The 20,596-nt window shown below is 40.1% G+C and overlaps 1 protein-coding gene across 1 annotated transcript in view; it reads right to left on the bottom strand.

Moving 5' to 3' along the window:
* Positions 1 to 5,942: 5,942 nt before the first annotated feature.
* The window catches only part of TGFB2 (transforming growth factor beta 2), a 96,676-nt gene continuing 82,022 nt past the window's right edge, over positions 5,943 to 20,596 (bottom strand). The window contains exons 3-7 of the mRNA XM_040430446.1: positions 16,428 to 16,560; positions 15,175 to 15,285; positions 12,481 to 12,643; positions 11,883 to 12,036; positions 5,943 to 7,769 (exon numbers count right to left, since the gene is read on the bottom strand). Of these exons, the coding sequence (XP_040286380.1) occupies positions 7,611 to 7,769; positions 11,883 to 12,036; positions 12,481 to 12,643; positions 15,175 to 15,285; positions 16,428 to 16,560 (720 nt within the window). The 3' untranslated portion in view covers positions 5,943 to 7,610. The remainder of the gene's footprint in view (positions 7,770 to 11,882; positions 12,037 to 12,480; positions 12,644 to 15,174; positions 15,286 to 16,427; positions 16,561 to 20,596) is intronic.

Here is a 20,596-nt window from a genome sequence, read left to right as displayed (position 1 = left end):
ATTTGTAGTCAGCACCTGAGACAGTACTTTGTAAGACCACCTTTTGCTCATATTACAGCTGCAAGTCATTTGGGGTATGTCTCTATCAGGTTTGCATATCTAGAGGCTGAAATTTTTTACCCATTCTTCGTTGTAAAATAGCTCAGGCTCAGTCAGATTGGATGGAAAGTGTCTGTCAAAGGCAATTTTCAAGTCTTTCCACAGGATCTCAATGGGATTTAGGTCTGGACTGTGACTGCGCCATTCTAAGGCCTCATTCACACATACGTGGATTTTCACGGACCGCGGTCTGACAAAACCCGGCCTGCCGTTCTGCTGAGTGCACGGTGTCATTGGTTGCTATGATGCCGTGCGCTTCGTGCTACCGATGCCGTGCGCTTGTGCACTCAGCAGGACGGGTTTTCACGGACAATCCACGTATGTGTGAATGAGGCCTTACACATGAATATGCTTTGATTTAAACCATTCCATTGTAGCTCTGGCTGGATGTTTAGGGTCGTTGTCCTGCTGGAAGGTGAACATCCGCCCCAGTCTCAAGTCTTTTGCAGCCTCCACCAGGTTTTCCTCCAGGATTGCCCTGTATTTAGCTCCATCCATATTGCCATCATTTGACCAAAGCACCTTATTCCGCATATTTGCTGTGTCCCTTATATGGCTTGTGGCAAACTGCAAACGGGACTTCTTAAGGATTGCTTTCAAAAATGGCTTTTTGCCATTCTTTCATAGAGGCCAAATTTATGGAGTACATGGTTAATAGTTGTCCTGTGGACAGATTCTCCCACCTGAGATGTGGATCTCTACAGCTCCTCCAGTGACCATGGCCTCTTGGCTAATTCTCTAATTAGTACTCTCCTTGCCTGGGCTGTCAGTTTAGGTGAATGGCCTTGCCTTGGTAGGTTTGCAGTTGTGCCATATGCCTTCCATTTTTGGATGATGGATTGAACAGTGCTCCATGAGATGTTCAGAGCTATTTTTTCTACAACCTAACCGTGCTTTACACTTCTCCACAACTTTATTGTTGACCTGTCTAGTGTGTTCCTTGGTTTTCATGATGCTGTTTGATCACTAATGTTCTCTAACAAACCTCTGAGGCCCTCACAGAACAGCTGTAGTTATACTGAGACTAAATTACACACCTGTGGACTCTGTTTACCAATTAGGTGACTTCTGAAGGCAATTGGTCTCACTGAATTTTATTTAGGGGTATCAGAGCACAGGGGGCTGATTATAAAAGCACACCCCACTTTTTAGATTTTTATTTATAAAATTTTTTGAAAACCATCTATCATTTTCATTTGACTTCACACATACTTGCTACTTTATGTTGTTCTATCACAGAAAATCCCCCAAATCATACATTTAAGTTTGTGGGTGTAATGTGGTAACGTTAAAGGAGTATGAATACTTTTTCAAGGCAGTGAACTTATCTGCTCCGTTTTGGCTCCCTGCCACTCCGTTCCAGCCCTTGTCCTTAAACTTTCTGGATGGATGGGGTCATGTGCACCGTTTCAGCCAATGTGCCGATTGGGGACTTGTCACCACTGAGAGCAGTCATTGACTGGGATGGCATGTATGACCCAGTCTGTCCAGAAGTTTACAGGATGGGGACCAGATGGCCACAATAGAGAGCCAAAAAGCCAGAACAGACCAGCGAGGAGCAAGTGAGTGTGGTTTCTTTACCAGGAACCGCAGACTACACTTCAAAACTGTAAAAAAAACTTATTTTTTTTTAAATAAAAATTATATATAAATATTTATAATATGAAATGACAAACACATAACTGTACAACTGAAATAATTTATTTACCACTACAGCACCACGAAAACAAACATACAATGTGTTAAAATACAGAATAATCAGTCAAAAATACAGCTGAACTGGTTGTATATTTATTTTCTCCTACGGTCTATACAGGTGTATTGTTGATAAAACAGCCAACACTGAACTTAAGTTTCTCATTTATGGAATTTTTTTTGAAACAATACATTATAAAGAAAAAAATAAACCAAATTCAAATAGAAACACCGAAATCCAGAAGTGGCACGTAAAAAAAAAAAAAAGACTAAACAATGCACTTTTGAAGAAATTCATTTCACTCACATTTAATTGCCTCCACCACAGGGTAATGGATTTGACATGCAAAATAAAGAGGCCTTTGCTATCCAAAATACCTCCAGTAACCATTACTCATTTGCTTCTCTCTTTAATCATCTCAACCCTTCAAAATTGCTTTACTGAAATCTTGGCGTTTTTCCTGGAAAGCGGAAGTCAAACAAAAGTACTAAGAACGGTTTAGTCAATATTTTTATATTTTTTTTCTTAAAGTTCATGTTAAAAAATGAAAATACACCTTTCAGGGGTTGTTACTGTTTATATGGTGCTTCACGGCCCTTTATAAAATATTTTACACTGAAATTACTGGAATATGGCATATTCACTGCACCTTCCTAGCAAAATGAAAAATAAAAAATAAAAAAAATTGTAAAAAAAAAAAAATTACAAAATAAAAACACAAGTTGTTCCTGCTCATATTTATAACTATTTACATAGTTGAGAAGAAAAAAGGTCTTTTTTTTTTTTTAAAGCATACTGTAGGTTGAAGAGTATATCATGAGCTAGTGTATCAACGGGTATTTCAGTAACATTGAGAATTATTGGGCATTAACTGTATTGAAAAAATGTCATTTGTGCAAAAAAATGGAAACAATTATAACTTTGGTGCCATCAGTTGTAGTAAAAATGGAAAGGTTTAAGATCAACAATTTTTTTCAATATTTTAAAAAGCCATAGTAACAAAATTGACAAAAAATCATTTCATGTTCAGGAATCCCAAATGTAATTTTTTTTTTAACAAGAATTGAATTTCCTTAAAACCTAATTTAATTCATCATTTATCTTATGGTTTTGGCCACACATATATAGCAGAATTGTGTGCTCAGGGATTGTACAAACTACTTCCTGTGGTTACAGATCCATCGTCATTCCATATGCTTTCAGTAGGGCACAACAGAAGACTATGGGTGCTGTATTACATCTACCTGTGCTTCAGAGGTTGAGCAGCGCATGGGGCCCTATATTCACTCAATTGTCTAGACTATTACTTTAGTCTATGTTTTATTTATTTTAGCATATATTTTATTTCACTTCCTTCATTGGGACAGTTATCTGAAAAGTGTGGATGTAGCCGTTTTCTTCACTACCATACTGACCAAGATGGCGGACCATCCATATTGAACTAATCTAAGAAGCTCTAATTACCGTAGATGTACAGAACTGGAGAATTACTAAAATGTTGAGATGTTTTTGTATGGTTTTCATAACCCTTGAGAAACATCACTGGTGCCCTTGTCATGTATAATCAAACCCTTGGCTCAGGGGCAGACTGGTCATAGACCTTATAGGGAACCACCTGGACCCTCCTCACGATCAGCCAGTGTAAGTTTTTGGGGATCTATTTTGTGCTGCTGGCAGTATTTCCATCAGTTTGGACCCAACTACAAAATGGGGCCACTTTTAGTATTTTTTCCAGGGCCATTAAGTTTTTAGTCTGCCCCTGCCTTGGCTCGATCAGTGTTACTCCTTTGGGGACCAAAACAAGCTTGTTATTGGCTCTGTATCCTATTAAATTTGAGTAGAGTTTTTTTTACTTGGTTTGGCAGAAGGATTTCCAGTTGCTACCCTGAATATTTTGAGCTAACTCATTCATTTAGGGCTCGGTCACGCGAACGTGTGCTGCCCGTTTCCGTATTGCGGATCCGCAATACACGGGCACCGTTTCCATGGCCGTTCCGCATCACGGATGCAGACTTATTCATTTCAATGGGTCCGCAAGTCCGGAGATGCGGAATGGTGCAGAACAGAAGAATGAAACGGAACACTACGGAAGCACTACAGAGTGCTTTCTGGGGCTCCGATCCGTGCTTCCGCACCGCAAAAAGATAGAACTTGCCCTATCTTTTTGCGGAACGGAAGGATCGCGGATCCGTTCAAGTGAATGGGTGTGCGATACCCATGGGCCTGCCCCACAGACGGTGCCCATGCATTGCAGACCACAATTTGCGGTCCACAGCACGGGCATGGGCTTCACACGTTCGTGTGAACGAGCCCTTAGGATGATATAAAGCTAAGTCTGTAGGTCCAAGTCATATCTGTTCCTAGGATTCAAATTTTGTTCTCTCGAGAATGAATCCTTCTGTTCTACATTAAAGGGGTTTTCCGGGTATTTAACAGATATCCTCATGTAGTTGCTTTCCGCATTTCTATTATGCTTTTTTTTCCCAATTTGGACTCTTCTGACCCATTTTCATCATGTACACAATTCGCTCTGGTTTGTTTCTATCCTGGATGTAGCAATTGCTTTTGCTGTATCCAACCAAACCCATGATGCACTTCTCCTTTCTCTACCTCAGCTCCAAAACTGCCCATAACAACGCCCAGCAAGTTTATAACCCCTCCCACCCAGCTAGTTACATAGACACTCTACTACCACTGCCCCGCCCATGGACATGACATCACAGGAAATGAGAAAGAGCTGCATGGACGTGGTCATGCGACAGACCAGAAGATAGGAGTAAAATAAGGTTAAAAGAAATATATTACAAAATTACAACTACGAGGTTCCTTCATAAAGGACTACTTTAAAAGAGGTTAATGCAAACCGGAAAAACCCCTTTAAATATTTTTGGTGTTTGATTTAACAGTGAATATTAAGTCAGATTGGAGTCCAAACTAAACATCTTTACATATGTCAGATATTTAAACCTGCCTCTGAAAGTTCAGAATTTAGAAAACAGTGTAATTCCCAACAGATCTCAGATTCATTACTGTAAAACTGCTTAAACGTTTCATTCTGTTTGGAAACATGCAGAAAGTACAAGGAAAAAAGAACAGGTAGCTTACGGCATAATTACGAGCAAGATGTAGTATTGTAAAATATGTATTCTAGTGCAAGTCAATGTACAGGACTCAGCTCATACTGGCCAGCTACACAGAACCGAGCAATCAAAAAGAGCCCTAACTGTAAATGAAACATTGCTATAGCTGACATTTTGTACAGAGTATAAAAATATGGTTGGTATGATTGTACATTTTACACATGATGAACATAATTATTGGTTTTCAATGTTTACAACAGAGATCTAAAGAATAGTTTCCAAATAATGTTGACTCCAAATTGCCCCCCCTCCCATTGTAATACTATCGGTACAATTACATATACCCAAAAACACAAACACATATAGCATAGCTATACAGCATCGTAGCAAGGTCTGTTGATAAGACCAGTAATCATTAAATATTTCACTGGTTTAATAAATGAAATTTACATTAATTAATTCATTTGCATAAATGCCTCAGACAAAAATTTGGGAGAAGGATGTGGCCAATGACTCTAAGTAAGCTCAACGTTTTTGTTGGGTAAGCCAGTTATCGAATGGAAAAAACTATCCAGAAGGGCATTTTTAGGTAAGAAAATAGAGCCAGGGCGGCCAAAGACCTATAATAATCAACACATTATCAGAAAAGTTACAGATTCTGATTGGTTGCTATGGGCGAGTCATGACACTGTACATGGTCCAGGGGTGCCATGATAAATCGAGGGTGAACCAAAAAAGATTTGGGAATTTTCAGTTCATGAAAATTCAGTTCATGAAAATTCTACCTTTTTGTTGCGATTACCTTTTTGCAACAAATAATGTTATAATGCCCAAACCACAGGTGGCACGAAAACCCAACAGGCACCCTGATGACTTCTCTTAGCTCCAGTTTAGTTTCATTGACAGATCTCTTCCTATTTGTGCATAAGGAGAGACCTGTCAATCAAGCAGAGCCAGGCAGACAGAAGCTGGCACTGAGTTTCCCCAAGGATTGTTCTCCCAGTTCCCGACTCCTGTTTAAACACTGTTTTTTCTGAAACACTGCAAAGAAAAACCAAGATGTCTAAGTAGCCACATGCCTTTCAACATGAGTAGAGAAAAATGGTCCGGGCATCAGAACATCTTAGAGGACTAGTTTCAACTTGTTCCATGAAAAAATATGGACTACTGAAGATCACTATTGTTCCAGAAGAATCAAATATAGAATGGATGTGACCTACTAAGAATTTACAAAAATTTTAAAAGTATTCCCATCTGGATGTTTATGGTATATTATTAGGATAGACATAAATGTTTGATGGTCCAACCCCTGAGACCCATTTCTATCTCAAGAGTGGGGCCCCATCATGAATGGGGTACAAGCCTCACATGTGCAACTTTCTCTAGTCACTGCTATGAGAGTTCCAGAAATAGAAGAGCACTGCTTCGAGCTACTCGAGCATTGCTTTGGCTATTTTCAGAAGTCCATCAGAGGTCAACGGAGGGGTGGTCACACATGCGTGGTGTCCACTTCATTCACCGCTATGGGACATCTGAAAATACCCAAGCAAGTATGCTTGGCTATTTTTATTTTAGAAGTCCAATAGCTGTGAAAAGAGAGGACGCCATGCTCTTCATTCGTTGCCGGGCCCCAATGTTGAGACAGTAGCGGGTCCCAGGGCTGAGATGCCATAAATGTTCAGATGGGTCAGATGAGTTAACCCCTTTATGGAATCGGGGGTAAGTGTAATAAATAATGCACAGGAAAACAGTGGTAATGCCTACAGCAATCTGTCAGAGTCTATCATTTTGAAGTGTGGAAACAACAGACCAAAATATTGCTTTGGGCAACTCGTTTCTCAGTTGCCATTTCTGATACAAGTTTTTATAGGAAATCATCTTGTATCTTGGAAACAGTGATTGACCTCAAAAACATAGGCACGTGCATTCCTAATCAGGGAAAAATATCAAAAAGTGGGGAAATTAACCAAATGTGTAGACAGCCTGTTGTAAAGGAAACAAAGAAATCTGAGTATTACTGGGAGAGATACAGCTCTACTAAATGGGCTATTTCCATTGTTTTCTTCTTTCACATAATATCACTAACACATTATTCCAGTGTTTATTCTTATATTAATGTTTTTATGTTCTTCAAAGATGCTCAGAAAAAATTGAGACATTCGATTCTGTTAGTAGGTCAGAAACTACGTGAGGCAAATCTCCTATGTTTCTACAAATCTACTTTTTATGTCTTTTTTTATTTTATAGTGTCAACTACAAATACAAAAACATAAAAAAAAAAAAAGTGGGCCATTCAAAAGCTGGTTACGACACAGGCATGGAAGGAGAACCAAAATGATGTATTCAACAGAGTACCAGAGAGGAAAAATGATGCATCAATAAAATTAATTTCAGGAGACCTGGGTTGATCCTGGCAGGCATCGAGAATGAAAAAAAATTGGCCCAAATCTCTTACTGCAACACAGGAATATCACAGCATAGGAGAGGGGGTAATGTTCCACTCCAAGTTTTATTACCAACTCTGGATAAAACCTTCAGTGACGTATAGTTTCTGCCAGTTATTAAAAATAAACTTTCCAAAAAAGTTCACACTAGTACCGTTTTTCCTTCTTTTTTTTTTTTAAGAATATAACACTGATCGAACAAGGCCTATTTTTGCTTTTTTTGTTTTCTTTGAAAAAGTTTTTTTTTCTCTGTTTTATCCCATCAAAACAACACATGCTGCTATGGCAAATCTAGCCACATTTACATGACTTTACAATCATATTTGAAAGCTGTTCAATTTTCGGTGACTTTCCGACATAGTACAAGATGGTCAAAGATTCTAAATCTTGAGATACACAACACGGTGAGGCTGATGCTTCTGGGTTGATTGTGTTATACAGACCGAGCACCTATGAAAAAAAAGAAGAGAAATTTTTATGTTCAATGTTGAGCTATGACCAGAAATGTAATGGTGGTTCTCAATGCAAAATCTGTAATCATCCTGACTGTTGCATGTCCATTACGGTACCGGGGCAAAAGGGACCTCTGGACCCTCTCTGGTTTCAGGGCACAGGTGTGACTAACTTCTTCACACACCAAAGAAAACTACTAGTAATAAAGTAATAGTAAAATCCAGGAATTTGACAGGAATTTTGCAAAAAGTTAGGGTTCAAATAAATTTTAATTTTGTTGCGATTCGGACCAGAATTAAAAATTTTTAAAATTTACTTATGTCTAGTAATAATATTTGCGGGGGATCTGAGGTTAGGTGGCAGCAGTAAGAAAATAAATAGAGATCTGGACTCCTTATCTACAGTACTACTCATGTACTACCTCAGATAATAGCCCAAAATCATGGTGAAGGATTTCTCTAAGCTGGCCATACACCATTTTATCAAAAGTTGAAAGAACCATGTGTTCCCATATGCTATGGTGCCTCCATGCAACACCACATTCGCTTCTAGAAGCTCTGCTTCATAATATGAAATCCAATGGGACCATAGATTTCTATAGGTATCACAATATGGACACATACAACACATTCATAATACAGTCAAGTATATTAAAGGGATTGTGCAAGAATGGCAGGGTGGGGGAGGTTGGTTGGAAAAGCCCCCCACATGGCCAGACCTGTAAAGGGAAGCTTACTTACCTGTCCCCTGGTGCTGGTTCCCCCTCCTTCTCTTCCAGGCCTGCGATGCTCCACTGGGCTCCCTAGCTGAAAACATCCAGTTTGATGCCTCCTGTAGCCAATCACTGGCTACGCGGTGACCAGCTTCCCTTACATCAAGATAAATGGTCACATTGTCACGGACGTTCCCGTGACAGGTGCCAGGAGATCAGTGAGACTAGCAACAAGTGGTTTGATCTGACAGGTTCCTTGTGGATTAATTCTTGTCTGTGTTGTTTCTGGTAATGGCCACACCCCTTGAGGGAGACACACACCACTTTTCATAATCAAAAGTGGGGAGGAGGGTACCCCCACCAACCTTAAATGTATGTAATAGCCACCGATGTATTTCAGATTTTATTTATTTACCTATTTATTCATCCATTATACCAATGTTTTTTTGACAAAGAGGTCGTCACTTCCGGTGCGTTCCACAGTGGAACGCATGCAGAAACCGGAAGTGACACATTTAAAAGCCGTTTTTGGCGGTCTTTTTGGCGTTTTTCTCATGCTATTTAAACCCCATTTTACTGTATGTTGAATGTATATGCTCCTGATGGAGGGGACCCATTAAGAGGCCCCGAAACGCGTCGAGCTGCTCACTCCCCCAACCCTGGCTTTTGGAATAAAAAGAATAAAAGAAAGAACAAGGACTCGAGAGTGATCTTTGTTCATTCCTAAGACTCTACTGGCGATCCAGGCGCAGGAGGTGTGGTGTGGGTGTCTTGAGCTTTATCCCACATTACCCTCCTGGGTGAAGTGAGTCACTAAAATTTTGATTTTATATATTTCAATTTTATACTTGCGAATTTACCATCGTTTTACTATTTGTTTTATCTTACCTAAACAACATAAATTGCTACTTTTTGGGTTATATACCCCCACAAGCCTAGACACTAGGGATATTGGCGCCCCCCTGTGGTCCTCTTTTAGCGTCCCCACGCTACCCCACTCCTTTCTTTCACACCCCTTGACTCAGGTGTTGCTTATGTGGTAATTTTACCTTCCCTATTTTTGTGGCTCCTCCCACCATGTGGTGCGGTTTATAGCTTCCGTCTTGTTTTGGATTGCTGGTGTTTGGATCTTGGCTGAGTTCCTGTGCTTCCATAGCTACTTGAAGTTAAGTGTCTCCTTCCTCTGTTGTTTTATTGTTTGGGTTTTCTTGTGTTGCTCTTTTCCCTGCCATTTGTGTTTAGGCCTGAGTGAGACTCCTGTTCGTCCTACCGTTTGGAGGAACAGGTTGTCTCTTGTCCTGACATTAGTAACAGGGTACTACAGGGTGAGTTAGGACTCTAGGTTCCTGTGTATAAACTTTCCTACCTCTGGGGTCAGTTCATACTTGCAGTCAGTCAAGACTTGGATTAGGGTTTCTCTAGGAGGTGACCTGCTTCTTTCCTTAGTTTCCAGGCCTTTTTCCCTCACCCCTTTCCCTCCTATGTTCGGTGTGGGTTTCCCTCCCTTACCGAAGCGTGACACACATGATGTAAGGGGATCCAGTCATCTGGACATTTTCAGCGAGGGGAAACAGTGGAGCATCACAGGCTAGGAGAAGAAGGAGCGGGGAGTCAGTGCTGCAAAGCAGACAAGTGAACTTCCTTTTACCAGTCCGGCTAAGTGAGGGGGGGGGGGGTTGCCAAAAGCCCTCCATTCTTGTACAACCCCTTTAAGAAAACATCTAGGTGGAAAGAAGCCCTTTATATAAAATAAAAAAGCAACAATTGCACATTTGACAAGAAAAATAAATATACAAAACCAATATAAAAAAGTTATAAAATACAAAAACTCAAGTCTCAAAGTTATAATGCAACTATCTACTGTATATAATTCGGGTCTATTTCTGTGGAACTATAGGAAGTGTATAGGTTACCCAGTGGCATCACTTACAGATTTATAAGGATGCCATTAATAGGTTAGCAAAACACAAAGTGACCTTTTCCTACAGGTTCAATGGACTATTTATATCTGAACACAGAAGACCTCTTCAGCATCTCTACAAAGCCTAAGTTGTGTTACATTCCTGCTGGCGTCTTGTGTACCGTAAATGCCCAAAAGATATTTGTGACAGCTGAACTTCCTGAGAATATTTCTCCTGTAAAGCAAGGAGTGAGGTTTTACTAAGGTTCTAGATGTTCCTCTATATATCCAAGTAAGGTAGTAGAAAACTCCAACGTATAGAGATTAGAAACCTCTTGAAAATGACCACACAAAATTGCATTGAAAAACGCTCTTCTAGGACAGAAGGTCCTCTTGAGGAAGATGGAAAGTACATAGAGTGTAAGCTGGAAATTAAAATCTGTCACAGAAAATGTGATCTAGATACTTAAAGGAGAGGTCTTCTTAAAGACCCCAGGGGCTTTTGAATGCAACAAATTTCAAATCTTAATATTAGACTGTTATAAGTAGTATTGACAAATAAACTAGCTACATAGAGTGTCTGTGTAGGGGAGGTATAGCAGATATGAAAATCGAGAACCTGTTGTGATGCTTCATGCCAGCACACCAACCCATCACAAAATATCATTGGTTGCCAAATTTTGTACTACTATGCATTTGCCAATGATATCTTACCATCGCTCAACTAAGCAGGGAAGGCATCATCTGTGTCTTCCCTGCATTGAAAGGGTTATCCAACATTATATCAGACCCGCAGTGGTGATCATATTTACCTGGTCCCCACTGCTGGGTTGCTCCCCATTTGGCTCTTCATCTCCCTGGTGCACTGATATCAACATCCTTTTGACGGGGGCGCATGTGAGCACTGCAGCCTATAGCTGGCTGCAGCAGTGACCTGCTCTCCTTGCTTCACGTGACTATTTTTTGTGGCGCAAGGGACGCAGGTCCCTGCTGCGGCCAGTAATTGGCAGTGCTCATGTGCGCTCCCCTTCCAGTCAACAGAAGGTTGATATCAGTGTACCAGAGAGATGAAGAGCCGGCTGGGGAGCGAGAGACCAAACTCAGTGGTGGAGACCAGATAAGTATGATCACTACCGTGGGTCGGACACTCTGTGAGGTCTGATATAATGTTGGATAACACCTTTAATCTAAGCACAACACAAGTAATGGTCATCTTTACCGACCTTTAGATTACTATTATCAGCCATGTCAGATCAGGCAACCCACCAGAGGAAATTGTTTAAAAGACTCTTTCCAAATGAGGTTGACTTTTGCGTCAACAATGGTGCCCACTAGACAGTCCATGGATGGTGATGGGAGACTCTACATATAGCTCATACTGTATATGCCAATTCTAAGTACAACAACAACAACGAAACATTTGTAAAGCGCTTTTCTCCCGTAGGACTCAAAGCGCATTAAGTAGAGAAAGATACACCAATGAACTAGGTTAACTTACCCGACTGTGCTGGGTGTCAGCACTCCATAAATAGGGACAAGCTCCAGCACAAAAGTTTGCATTGTAGCCTTTCGGTTCATGTATCCATTTCCATCCAAGGTCCCTCTTGAAGTCAATATACAAAGATCGTAGACAACAGTTGTCTTGAACATTTCTAGAAGAAACAACCATCACGGTTAACTTCATATGGTTTTCCTGCTGGTCAGTTTTCTTAAAATATACATTTTTGTTATTTCCTCTACATGGTGACATGTCAGCTGTTGTAAACTTTATTGGTTAGTGCACTCACTAAACAAGCCTACAAGCTCCTCCCAGTAGTGTTTACTACCCCTATAGCACCTCCACAGGGCTAAAGAAGCATTACATGAAGCTCTTTCAAATCCAAAGGTTGTCTATATAATACATGGTCAGGTTGGCTTGGGTTTATAATGACTGCCATCAATTATCCAGTGGTGAGGGTAAAGATGAAAACTAATTACCGGTTATTAACTCTATAATCTCTAATAGAGTGCCATATTTTAAAATGGGCTTTCTAAACCAGGCAACCCGTTTAAAGAACACCTGATTCTAAATTTTACCATCAAGTCTATTCACATACCTGAAACAATACGCAGCATCTAACGCCCGTTTCCTCCGCCGACTTGATTGCTGGGAATCTTGTCTGTATGGCGGTAGCAGCATCAGCAGTAGATGGGGAGTCTGGTTGTTTTGCTTTTTTTGACCAGGCTTCACAATGGGATATGAGAATGAGTCATCAATACCTAAAATATAAAAACCGGAATCATAATTCAAATCTGAAAGTTAAGCAGAATTATCCACAGTGACTATTGGTCCAATATCTATCTTTATTTCCTGTTATTAAAAGGGTTGTCCCACAAAAACATTTTGCAGTTTTCAAATCCGCACCTGGATCTGAATACTTTTGCAGTTGGATGTAATTGAAAATGTACTATAGTCACTGAGTTATTCAATAAAATCTTTCTGTATAGCTCCTCCTTCTGTTTGTTCTTTTTCTTATTTCTATGTCCACCTTGCTGAGGTGGATGCACATGCTCAGTTCCATCCTTGAACTCCCTCATGAGCTGTGATAAGAAGTGAGATGCAGTAGAAAGGACACACACCCCTGAGCAGGGGTGGACACAGACAACAGAGGGACCCTGTGCAAAGAATGTATATAAACATATACGTGCAAATAAAAAAACATCTTGCTATAATGGGTCAATATGTTTACAGTATATATATATATAGTATCCAAAGAATGAGGCAGCACTCCAGGTAAAATAAAAAAAGTGGATCCTTTATTCCCCTCTGTGCAACGTTTCAACCGTCTCAATGCGGTCTTTCTCAAGCATTTCTCAAGACCGCATTGAGACGGTTGAAACGTTGCACAGAGGGGAATAAAGGATCCACTTTTTTCATTTTACCTGGAGTGCTGCCTCATTCTTTGGATACTATACTCATCTATAGCCGTCTGAGCCTGCGGCTGAGAGGATTTGCACCCGCGGTCTTTGGTCTTGTGCTGCTGTGATTTCTTTTTTGGTTTCTATATATATATATATATATATATATATATATATATTTTTTTTTTTTTATTATTATTATTTTTTTTCATTCTAGGCAATGCCTCTAACTCCGCTCAAAGCATAACTATACACACCCAGTCCCCTTAATGCTCCCACATAGTAATTATTCCCCCTTTGTACCAGCACATAATAGTAATGCCTACTTCACAGTAGAAATGCCCAGATGTGCCCCTTTCACAGCAGATGCCCAGATCTTAACTTTTTACAGTGGTAGGCGAAGACTTCCACCTACTGTAACAGTGTTCCCGGTGATGGGCAGCTTTACAGTCTAGGGCATCGCTAAAGCTGACATCACAGGGCTTACTTCTAGGCGGAAGGCCCCCCTATAGTACCCCCAGTGGTAATAAGGCTTTCTACAGTGCCCTCAGTACTAATAAGGCACCCCTAATAGAAATAAGGACAATCTATAAGACACTTTTATAAAGCCCTTAGTAGTAGTAATGCCCGCCACAGCTGCCCACAGTATTTATAATGTTCCCTGCAGTGCCCCCTGTAATTATAATTCCTCCTGCCGTACCCCCTGGAGTGATAATCTTCTCTGTAGTGGCCCCATAAATTATAATGCTGTCCTCTCCATCCAGTCTTCGATACCATGCAGTCCCATGTAAATAACACCAGTTCTCTCCCTCCAGTCCCATGTAAATAACTTCTCTTGCTTACAGTTCTCTATAACATATAGTCCCATGTAAATAACCTAAATCCCCTCCTTCAGCCCCTCCAACACACAGTCCCATGTAAATAACATCACCCCTTACCCTCCATTCTTCTATAACATACAGTCCAATGTAAGTAACATCACTCCTCTTCCTCCAGTCTTCTATACCATGCAGTCCCGTGTAAATAACACCAGTTCTCTCCCTCCAGTCCCATGTAAATAACTTCTCTTCCTTACAGTTCTCTATAACATATAGTCCCATGTAAATAACCTAAATCCCCTCCTTCAGCCCCTCCAACACACAGTCCCATGTAAATAACATCACCCCTTACCCTCCATTCTTCTATAATATCCAGTCCCATGTAAATGACACCAGTTATCTCCCCTCAATGTTCTATAACATACAGTCCCATGTAAAAAACATCTCTTTCTTACAGTCTTCTATAACAGGAAGCAAACAAAAACAGGTATGCCACTTAATTTTTCACCTTTCATAACCTTCCTGATATTCCTTTAAAAACAAAATTGGTAAGTATGGCATATATATGGTTGAGGAATGAAAATCCTTGAAGAGTTGGGATTTTCAGAGCCTGATACGTAGGGTAATAGGTGTACTGATCCACAGCCAGGACAGCTCTTTCATAGGGGATAAAGATGTGCTAGAGAGGTCGCACGGGCAGAGATACCATTGGTGCAGTGGTACAGGGGCCTTATAGGCAAATACTACTATAAAAAAACAAAAGGGTACGGAGATTTTCTTGGATAAAAATTACAGAAAAATTCTGATTCATTAGATTAAGGATAGAGTAGAGTCATAGTAAGGGATGAGAAACACTATGATGATCCCCTCACTCGATAAATTAACTGCAAGGGTCCCACATACTATTTTTGCTCAGGGGCCCTCTACTGGCTATGTCAGCCCTTGGACATAGGCAACTGGATTTTGATCGACATTGGCTGGTCCACAATGTGCCAGGTGATGACACTGTGATTGTATAAAGCAGTAACCAAATACAGGCTAATATCCATTTATTGTCCTAAAAGTTCACTGTACCTGCAAATCTGGTCTCCAACTCCTCACTTTTGTTGGGGATGATATAGTTATTAGAGGGGACAAAGGTGCAACATGGACAATGTAAACTTATTTTAAATCCAAGATTTCGATCTGTAAAAGAAAAAAAACAAATTTATGATAATTCATTTATATGCAATCAAATCGTTACAGAGTAAAAATGATCTAATTTTCTAAATTTTGTATGACATTTTTGACCTGTCATCCATGCTTTTTTTTTTTTTTCTTTAAATGGGTTGTCCCCCACTTGTGACCCACCTCATTGAGCAAGATCCCTCTACTGTACTTGGGTAATCTATTAAGGTGCAGAGGTTGCAATTCTAATGGAACTCCTGCTCTATGTTTGTCCATAGGGCCACCTGCCGTGTAGTTAACTGTGTAACTTGGGGCAAATGCAAAATATGTAACCAGCCAACCAAAGATATTTCTAATATTAGTGTCCACTTACGTGGATAAGAGGCTATGGTTCCACTTCATTTCCATAGCTACACCTCTGCTGTTTTTGTCCACAGGTGCGAGGAACCAGACAACGAGATGACGAAATTCTGTTATTAGTGGTCCTTTCACGAGGTGTGGGCCATACTGTCTAAAATCATCACACGGGGTGAAGATAGGTCATTGCTAGTGAAAGGTGGACCTGTGTATAGCATTTACACCAGGGACCTCAATGGTGGACCGTCTTGTGGTTGAATGGAAAGAGAGTATTGAGCTTTACTTTGGTAGATTGTCTGACATGTCAGACAAAGTCCAATTTTTGGTGTTTTTTCCCACTAAATGGACATGTGAGCCTTACTGGGAAGTGTTGTAGACACCTGGAAGCATCAATAGTAAGTTTTAAAGTGTCCCACAAATGGAGTTGAGCATTTTGTTTCAAAAACATACTGTATGTAGGTCTAATATATGCAAGGGATGTGTCTAATGCAAATCTGCATTAAAAGGGGCATTTCTATAGAGTTTGGGTAAATTCTTGGGCACAGTTGGGGCAGTTCTTCTGTGATTAAAGTATTGGGAGGTACAGTATGTACAGTACATGAAAAGCATTAGATTAGGGTTCCCTAACTTGTGATCCATGGGCCCTCAGAAGTTAGAATTCAGAAGGTCAGTAAACTTGGAGGGTAAAAATTGTGATATGACCCGCTTTACTGGAAGTCCCTTTTGATGAGATCTATTAAGTGGTCCACAGCCCAAACAAATTAAACAACCCCTGCATTAGATGAGCAAAGATACGTCTTTACCTCTGTGACGGAGCCATTCTTTTATAGCTTCTGTCACATCGAATGACAACCACTCCCCCTCTGCTCTCGTTCTCACTACTTTACTGTCTATGTAGCGCTGCATCGGTGACGTTAAGTCTTTGGATTTAAGAATCTGTATGGAAAGATACCCCCAAAAAGGTAAGACAAGGCAAAACATGGGCTGTAGTCCATTAAATACACCGTTATACACCAATATAGCATTTTTAAAAATTTTCTAAACTCCAAACATAAATGTGCGGCAGTGGAAAATGTGATGCTCTTTTCATCCATCCAATATCTATCTAATATATAAAGTATATATCTAATATCTCATTATCTATCCAATATCTATATCTAACAACTATCTAACAACTATCTGTTTAAAATCTCCATCTAATATCTCTATCTATCTTTGTAATATCTATCACCTATCTAACAATTATCTACCTAATATCTCTAATATCTATCTCTATATAAATCTACACACACTACGGTGGCTCAGTGGTTAGCACTGGTGCCTTGCAGCGCTGGGGTCCTGGGTTTGAATCTGACCAAGGACAACATCTGCCTGAAGTTTGTATGTTCTCCCCGTGTTTGCGTGGGTTTCCTCTGGGTTCTCCGATTTCCTCCCACACTCCAACGACGGAACTTAGATTGTGAGCCCCATTGGGGACGGATTGATACTAATGTCTGTAAAGCACTGCGAAATATGTCAGCGCCATATACATGCGTAAAATAAGTAATAATATAATCTTGGCAATTTGCTTTTACCATTTCTTCTAGTGAATGTCCTCTTTCGTTCAGCCGCCGGAGCAGCACCATCTTTGTACAATCCTGCCTATTGACCCCTCAGTAAATGTGAACTCCCCGCTGATATAAAAGACATCCGACTGTCCGGAGATCTTCCCAGTTTTTACAGCAATAAATGCTATCTGCCGAGAAGATTTCTTATGAAGTGCAGCCTTATCTGATCACATTCCAATAAAGTCAGCATTTGGCAGAAATCCTCCAAAAACGGAGCTCTGACCCCATGTGACTCTGCAACGATTCCTCCTGAGAATTGCGTTGTTATTATCTAATTTCCTCGTATATCCAGAAAGCATCAGTGGACCACCAATATTAATCTCTTCTATCCTGCGAAGATCTCCTATACTATGAGTCTGTGAACAAGGAGAGCGGTGGCCAGTAATCTGCAGCGGATGTGAAACTACAACTCCTAGCATCCCCTGACAAACTCAGTGGTAGTTTCACAATAGTTGGAGACGCGCTGGTTACAGACGACTGCTGTAGGATATGGAAACCATGCATTCCCAAGTCCCATGTAAAAAAAACTAAAAATATTAGAGTTCAGGAAGACAACCTCAATATTTTTTCTTCGCTTTCCGATTGTATGACCTCTTCATTCTAATAATTCTCGCAATTACACACCCACAGATCAGTAAGTGATAGCATACCCTAACTTACTATGATGGGAAAATCACCTTAACCACTTCACATCCGGGCCATTTGCCCCCTTCCTGACCAGGTCTAATTTTGCAAATCTGACATATGTCACTTTATATGGTAATAGCTTTGGAACGCTTTTACTTATCCAAGCCATTCAGAAATTGTTTTCTCGTGACACATTGTACTTCATGATAGTCATAAATTTGAGTCAATATATTTCACCTTTATTTATGCCAAAATCCCAAATTTACCAGAAATTTAGAAAAATGTGCAATTTTAAAAATTTCTATTTCTCTGCTCTTAAAACAGAAAGTGATACCTCATAAAATATGTATTACTTAACATTCCCCATATGTCTACTTTATGTTGGCATCATTTTGTAAATGTCACTTTATTTTTTTAGGACGTTAGAAGGCTTAGAATTTTAGAAGCAATTCTTAAAATCTTTAAGAAAATTGCCAAAACCCACTTTTTAGGGACCAGTATAGGTCTGAAGTCACTTTGAGGGGCCTACATAGTGGATACCCCCATAAATGACCCCATTGTAGAAACTACACTCCTCAAGTTACTTAAAACTGATTTTACAAACTTTGTTAACCCTTTAGGTGTTCCACAAGAATTAAAGGAAAATGGAGATCAAATTTTAAAATTTTACTTTTTTGGCAGATTTTCCATTTTAATAAATCTTTTTCTTTAACACATCGAGGGTTAACAGCCAAACAAAACTCAATATTTATTACTCTGATTCTGCAGTTTACAGAAACACACCACATGTGGTCGTAAACTGATGTAAGGGCACACGGCAGGGTGCAGAAGAAAAGGAGCGCCACATGGTTTTTGGAAGGCAGATTTTGCTGAACTGGTTTTTAGATGCCATGTCCCATTTGAAACCCCCCTGATGCACCCTTACAGTCGAAACTCCCAAAAAGTGACCCTATTTTAGAAACTAGGGGATAAGGTGCCAGTTTTATTGGTACTATTTTTGGGTACATATGATTTTTTGATCATTCATTATAACACTTTATGGGGCAAGGTGACCAAAAAATGGTTGTTTTAGCACAGTTTTAATTTTTTCATTTTTCCAGCATTCACCTGATGGGTTAGGTCATGTGACATTTTTATAGAGCAGATCGTTACGGACGTGGCGATACCTAATATGTATACTTTTTCTGATTTATTTAAGTTTTACACAATAATAGCATTTTTGAAACAAAAATCATTAAAAATGATGTTTTAATGAGGGGCTAATTTTTTTGCGGGATGAGGTGACAGTTTTATTGGTACCATTTTGTGAGACATACGCCTTTTTGATCACTAGGTGTTGCACTTTTTGTGATGTAAGGTGACAAAAATGGCATTTTTTTTACACAGTTTTTATTAATTAATTTTTTATGGTGTTTATCGGACTGGGTGGATCATGTGATATATTTATAGAGCCGACCGTCATGGACGCAGCAATACCAAATATGTCTATTTTATTTATTTCTATTTAAAAAATATATAAATTTATTCCTTACTTGGGGAATTTTTTATTTTTTTACATATGAAACCTTTTTTTATTTTTTTTATTTTAACACAATTTTTTTATTTTTTTTATTTTACACTTTGCTACCCCCATCAGGTCATACAAGACCTCTGGGGGACATTTAACTTCACATTTTTTTTTTTCACTATTGATTTCTCCTGTAACTAGGGCTGACATAGTAGCCCCAGTTACAGGGGAAATACAGACCCAGAGACAGCAGAATACAGTGCTGTACAGCCTCAGTGAAGGGCTGATCGAGGTCTGTGAAAGACCCGACAGCTCCTGCACTCTACCGGCCCCGGCGGTCACATGACCGCCGGGACAGGAAGCGCATGGCTCTTCCTGCTCTGTATACACAGCGCTCGGTGAGTGCTCTGTATACAGCGATCTAGAAGGCAGGGACATCTGGGAACTGTCCCTGCCTTCTCTCTGGGTTGCCCTGCTGTCTCTGACAGCGGGCAACCCGCTCTGCAGCTGCACGATTAGCGTGCAGCTGCGATCTCTGAATGGATGTTCAGAAACGTCCATTAAGAGATAGAAAACCACCTCCCGGATGTTTATAGTCAAGGGGCGGATGGGAGGTGGTTAAAAGGGTTGCCTCGTTCACACATTTTTTTGATGCAAAATCCAACAAGGAAACCGTATCGGAATAGATAATTCCTCAAATCTGACTCCCACTGATTTCAACGGGAGGCAGTGACTGATGCTTCCTTTTTTTCGGCATTCTGAAAACACAACCGTTCAGCCCTAGAGTGCCATGGTTAGTGCACAGGAACTAGCACTTACTTAGTTGCCTGATTTTCAGAGACAGTCCTAGCAAATTTGTGATGTCCCAGGCCACAAAGGGGCGGGCTATAAGAAACCCCACCCATAAGTGGGTGTTTCCAGGTGTTTTTGGGGCATTCCCAGGGACAGGGCTTATATGCCCCAAATTAACCAAGTTAAATGTCAGTAAGTATGCACTAATCAGCCCCACTGAATGGGGGTAATTGGCATGCAGACCGGCAGGTGAATCCGTAAGCTCAGCCTGGACTTTCTGCGGCAGATTCCAGAAGTGAAATATGCATCATATTTTTCAGGGAATGTACTAAAAGGTACAGAAAATGTATTATGTGAGATACAGGGAGATGTGCATACTGGAAAGTAAGAACCCTTTCTAATATACTCCTTGCTTAATCATTATTCTCAATCTGATCTC

Source organism: Bufo bufo, chromosome 4 (genome assembly GCF_905171765.1).
Source record: "Bufo bufo chromosome 4, aBufBuf1.1, whole genome shotgun sequence".
Lineage (NCBI taxonomy): Eukaryota > Metazoa > Chordata > Amphibia > Anura > Bufonidae > Bufo > Bufo bufo.
The sequence above is the reverse complement of the archived record's forward strand: the minus strand, read 5'-3'. Positions and strand labels throughout refer to the sequence as shown.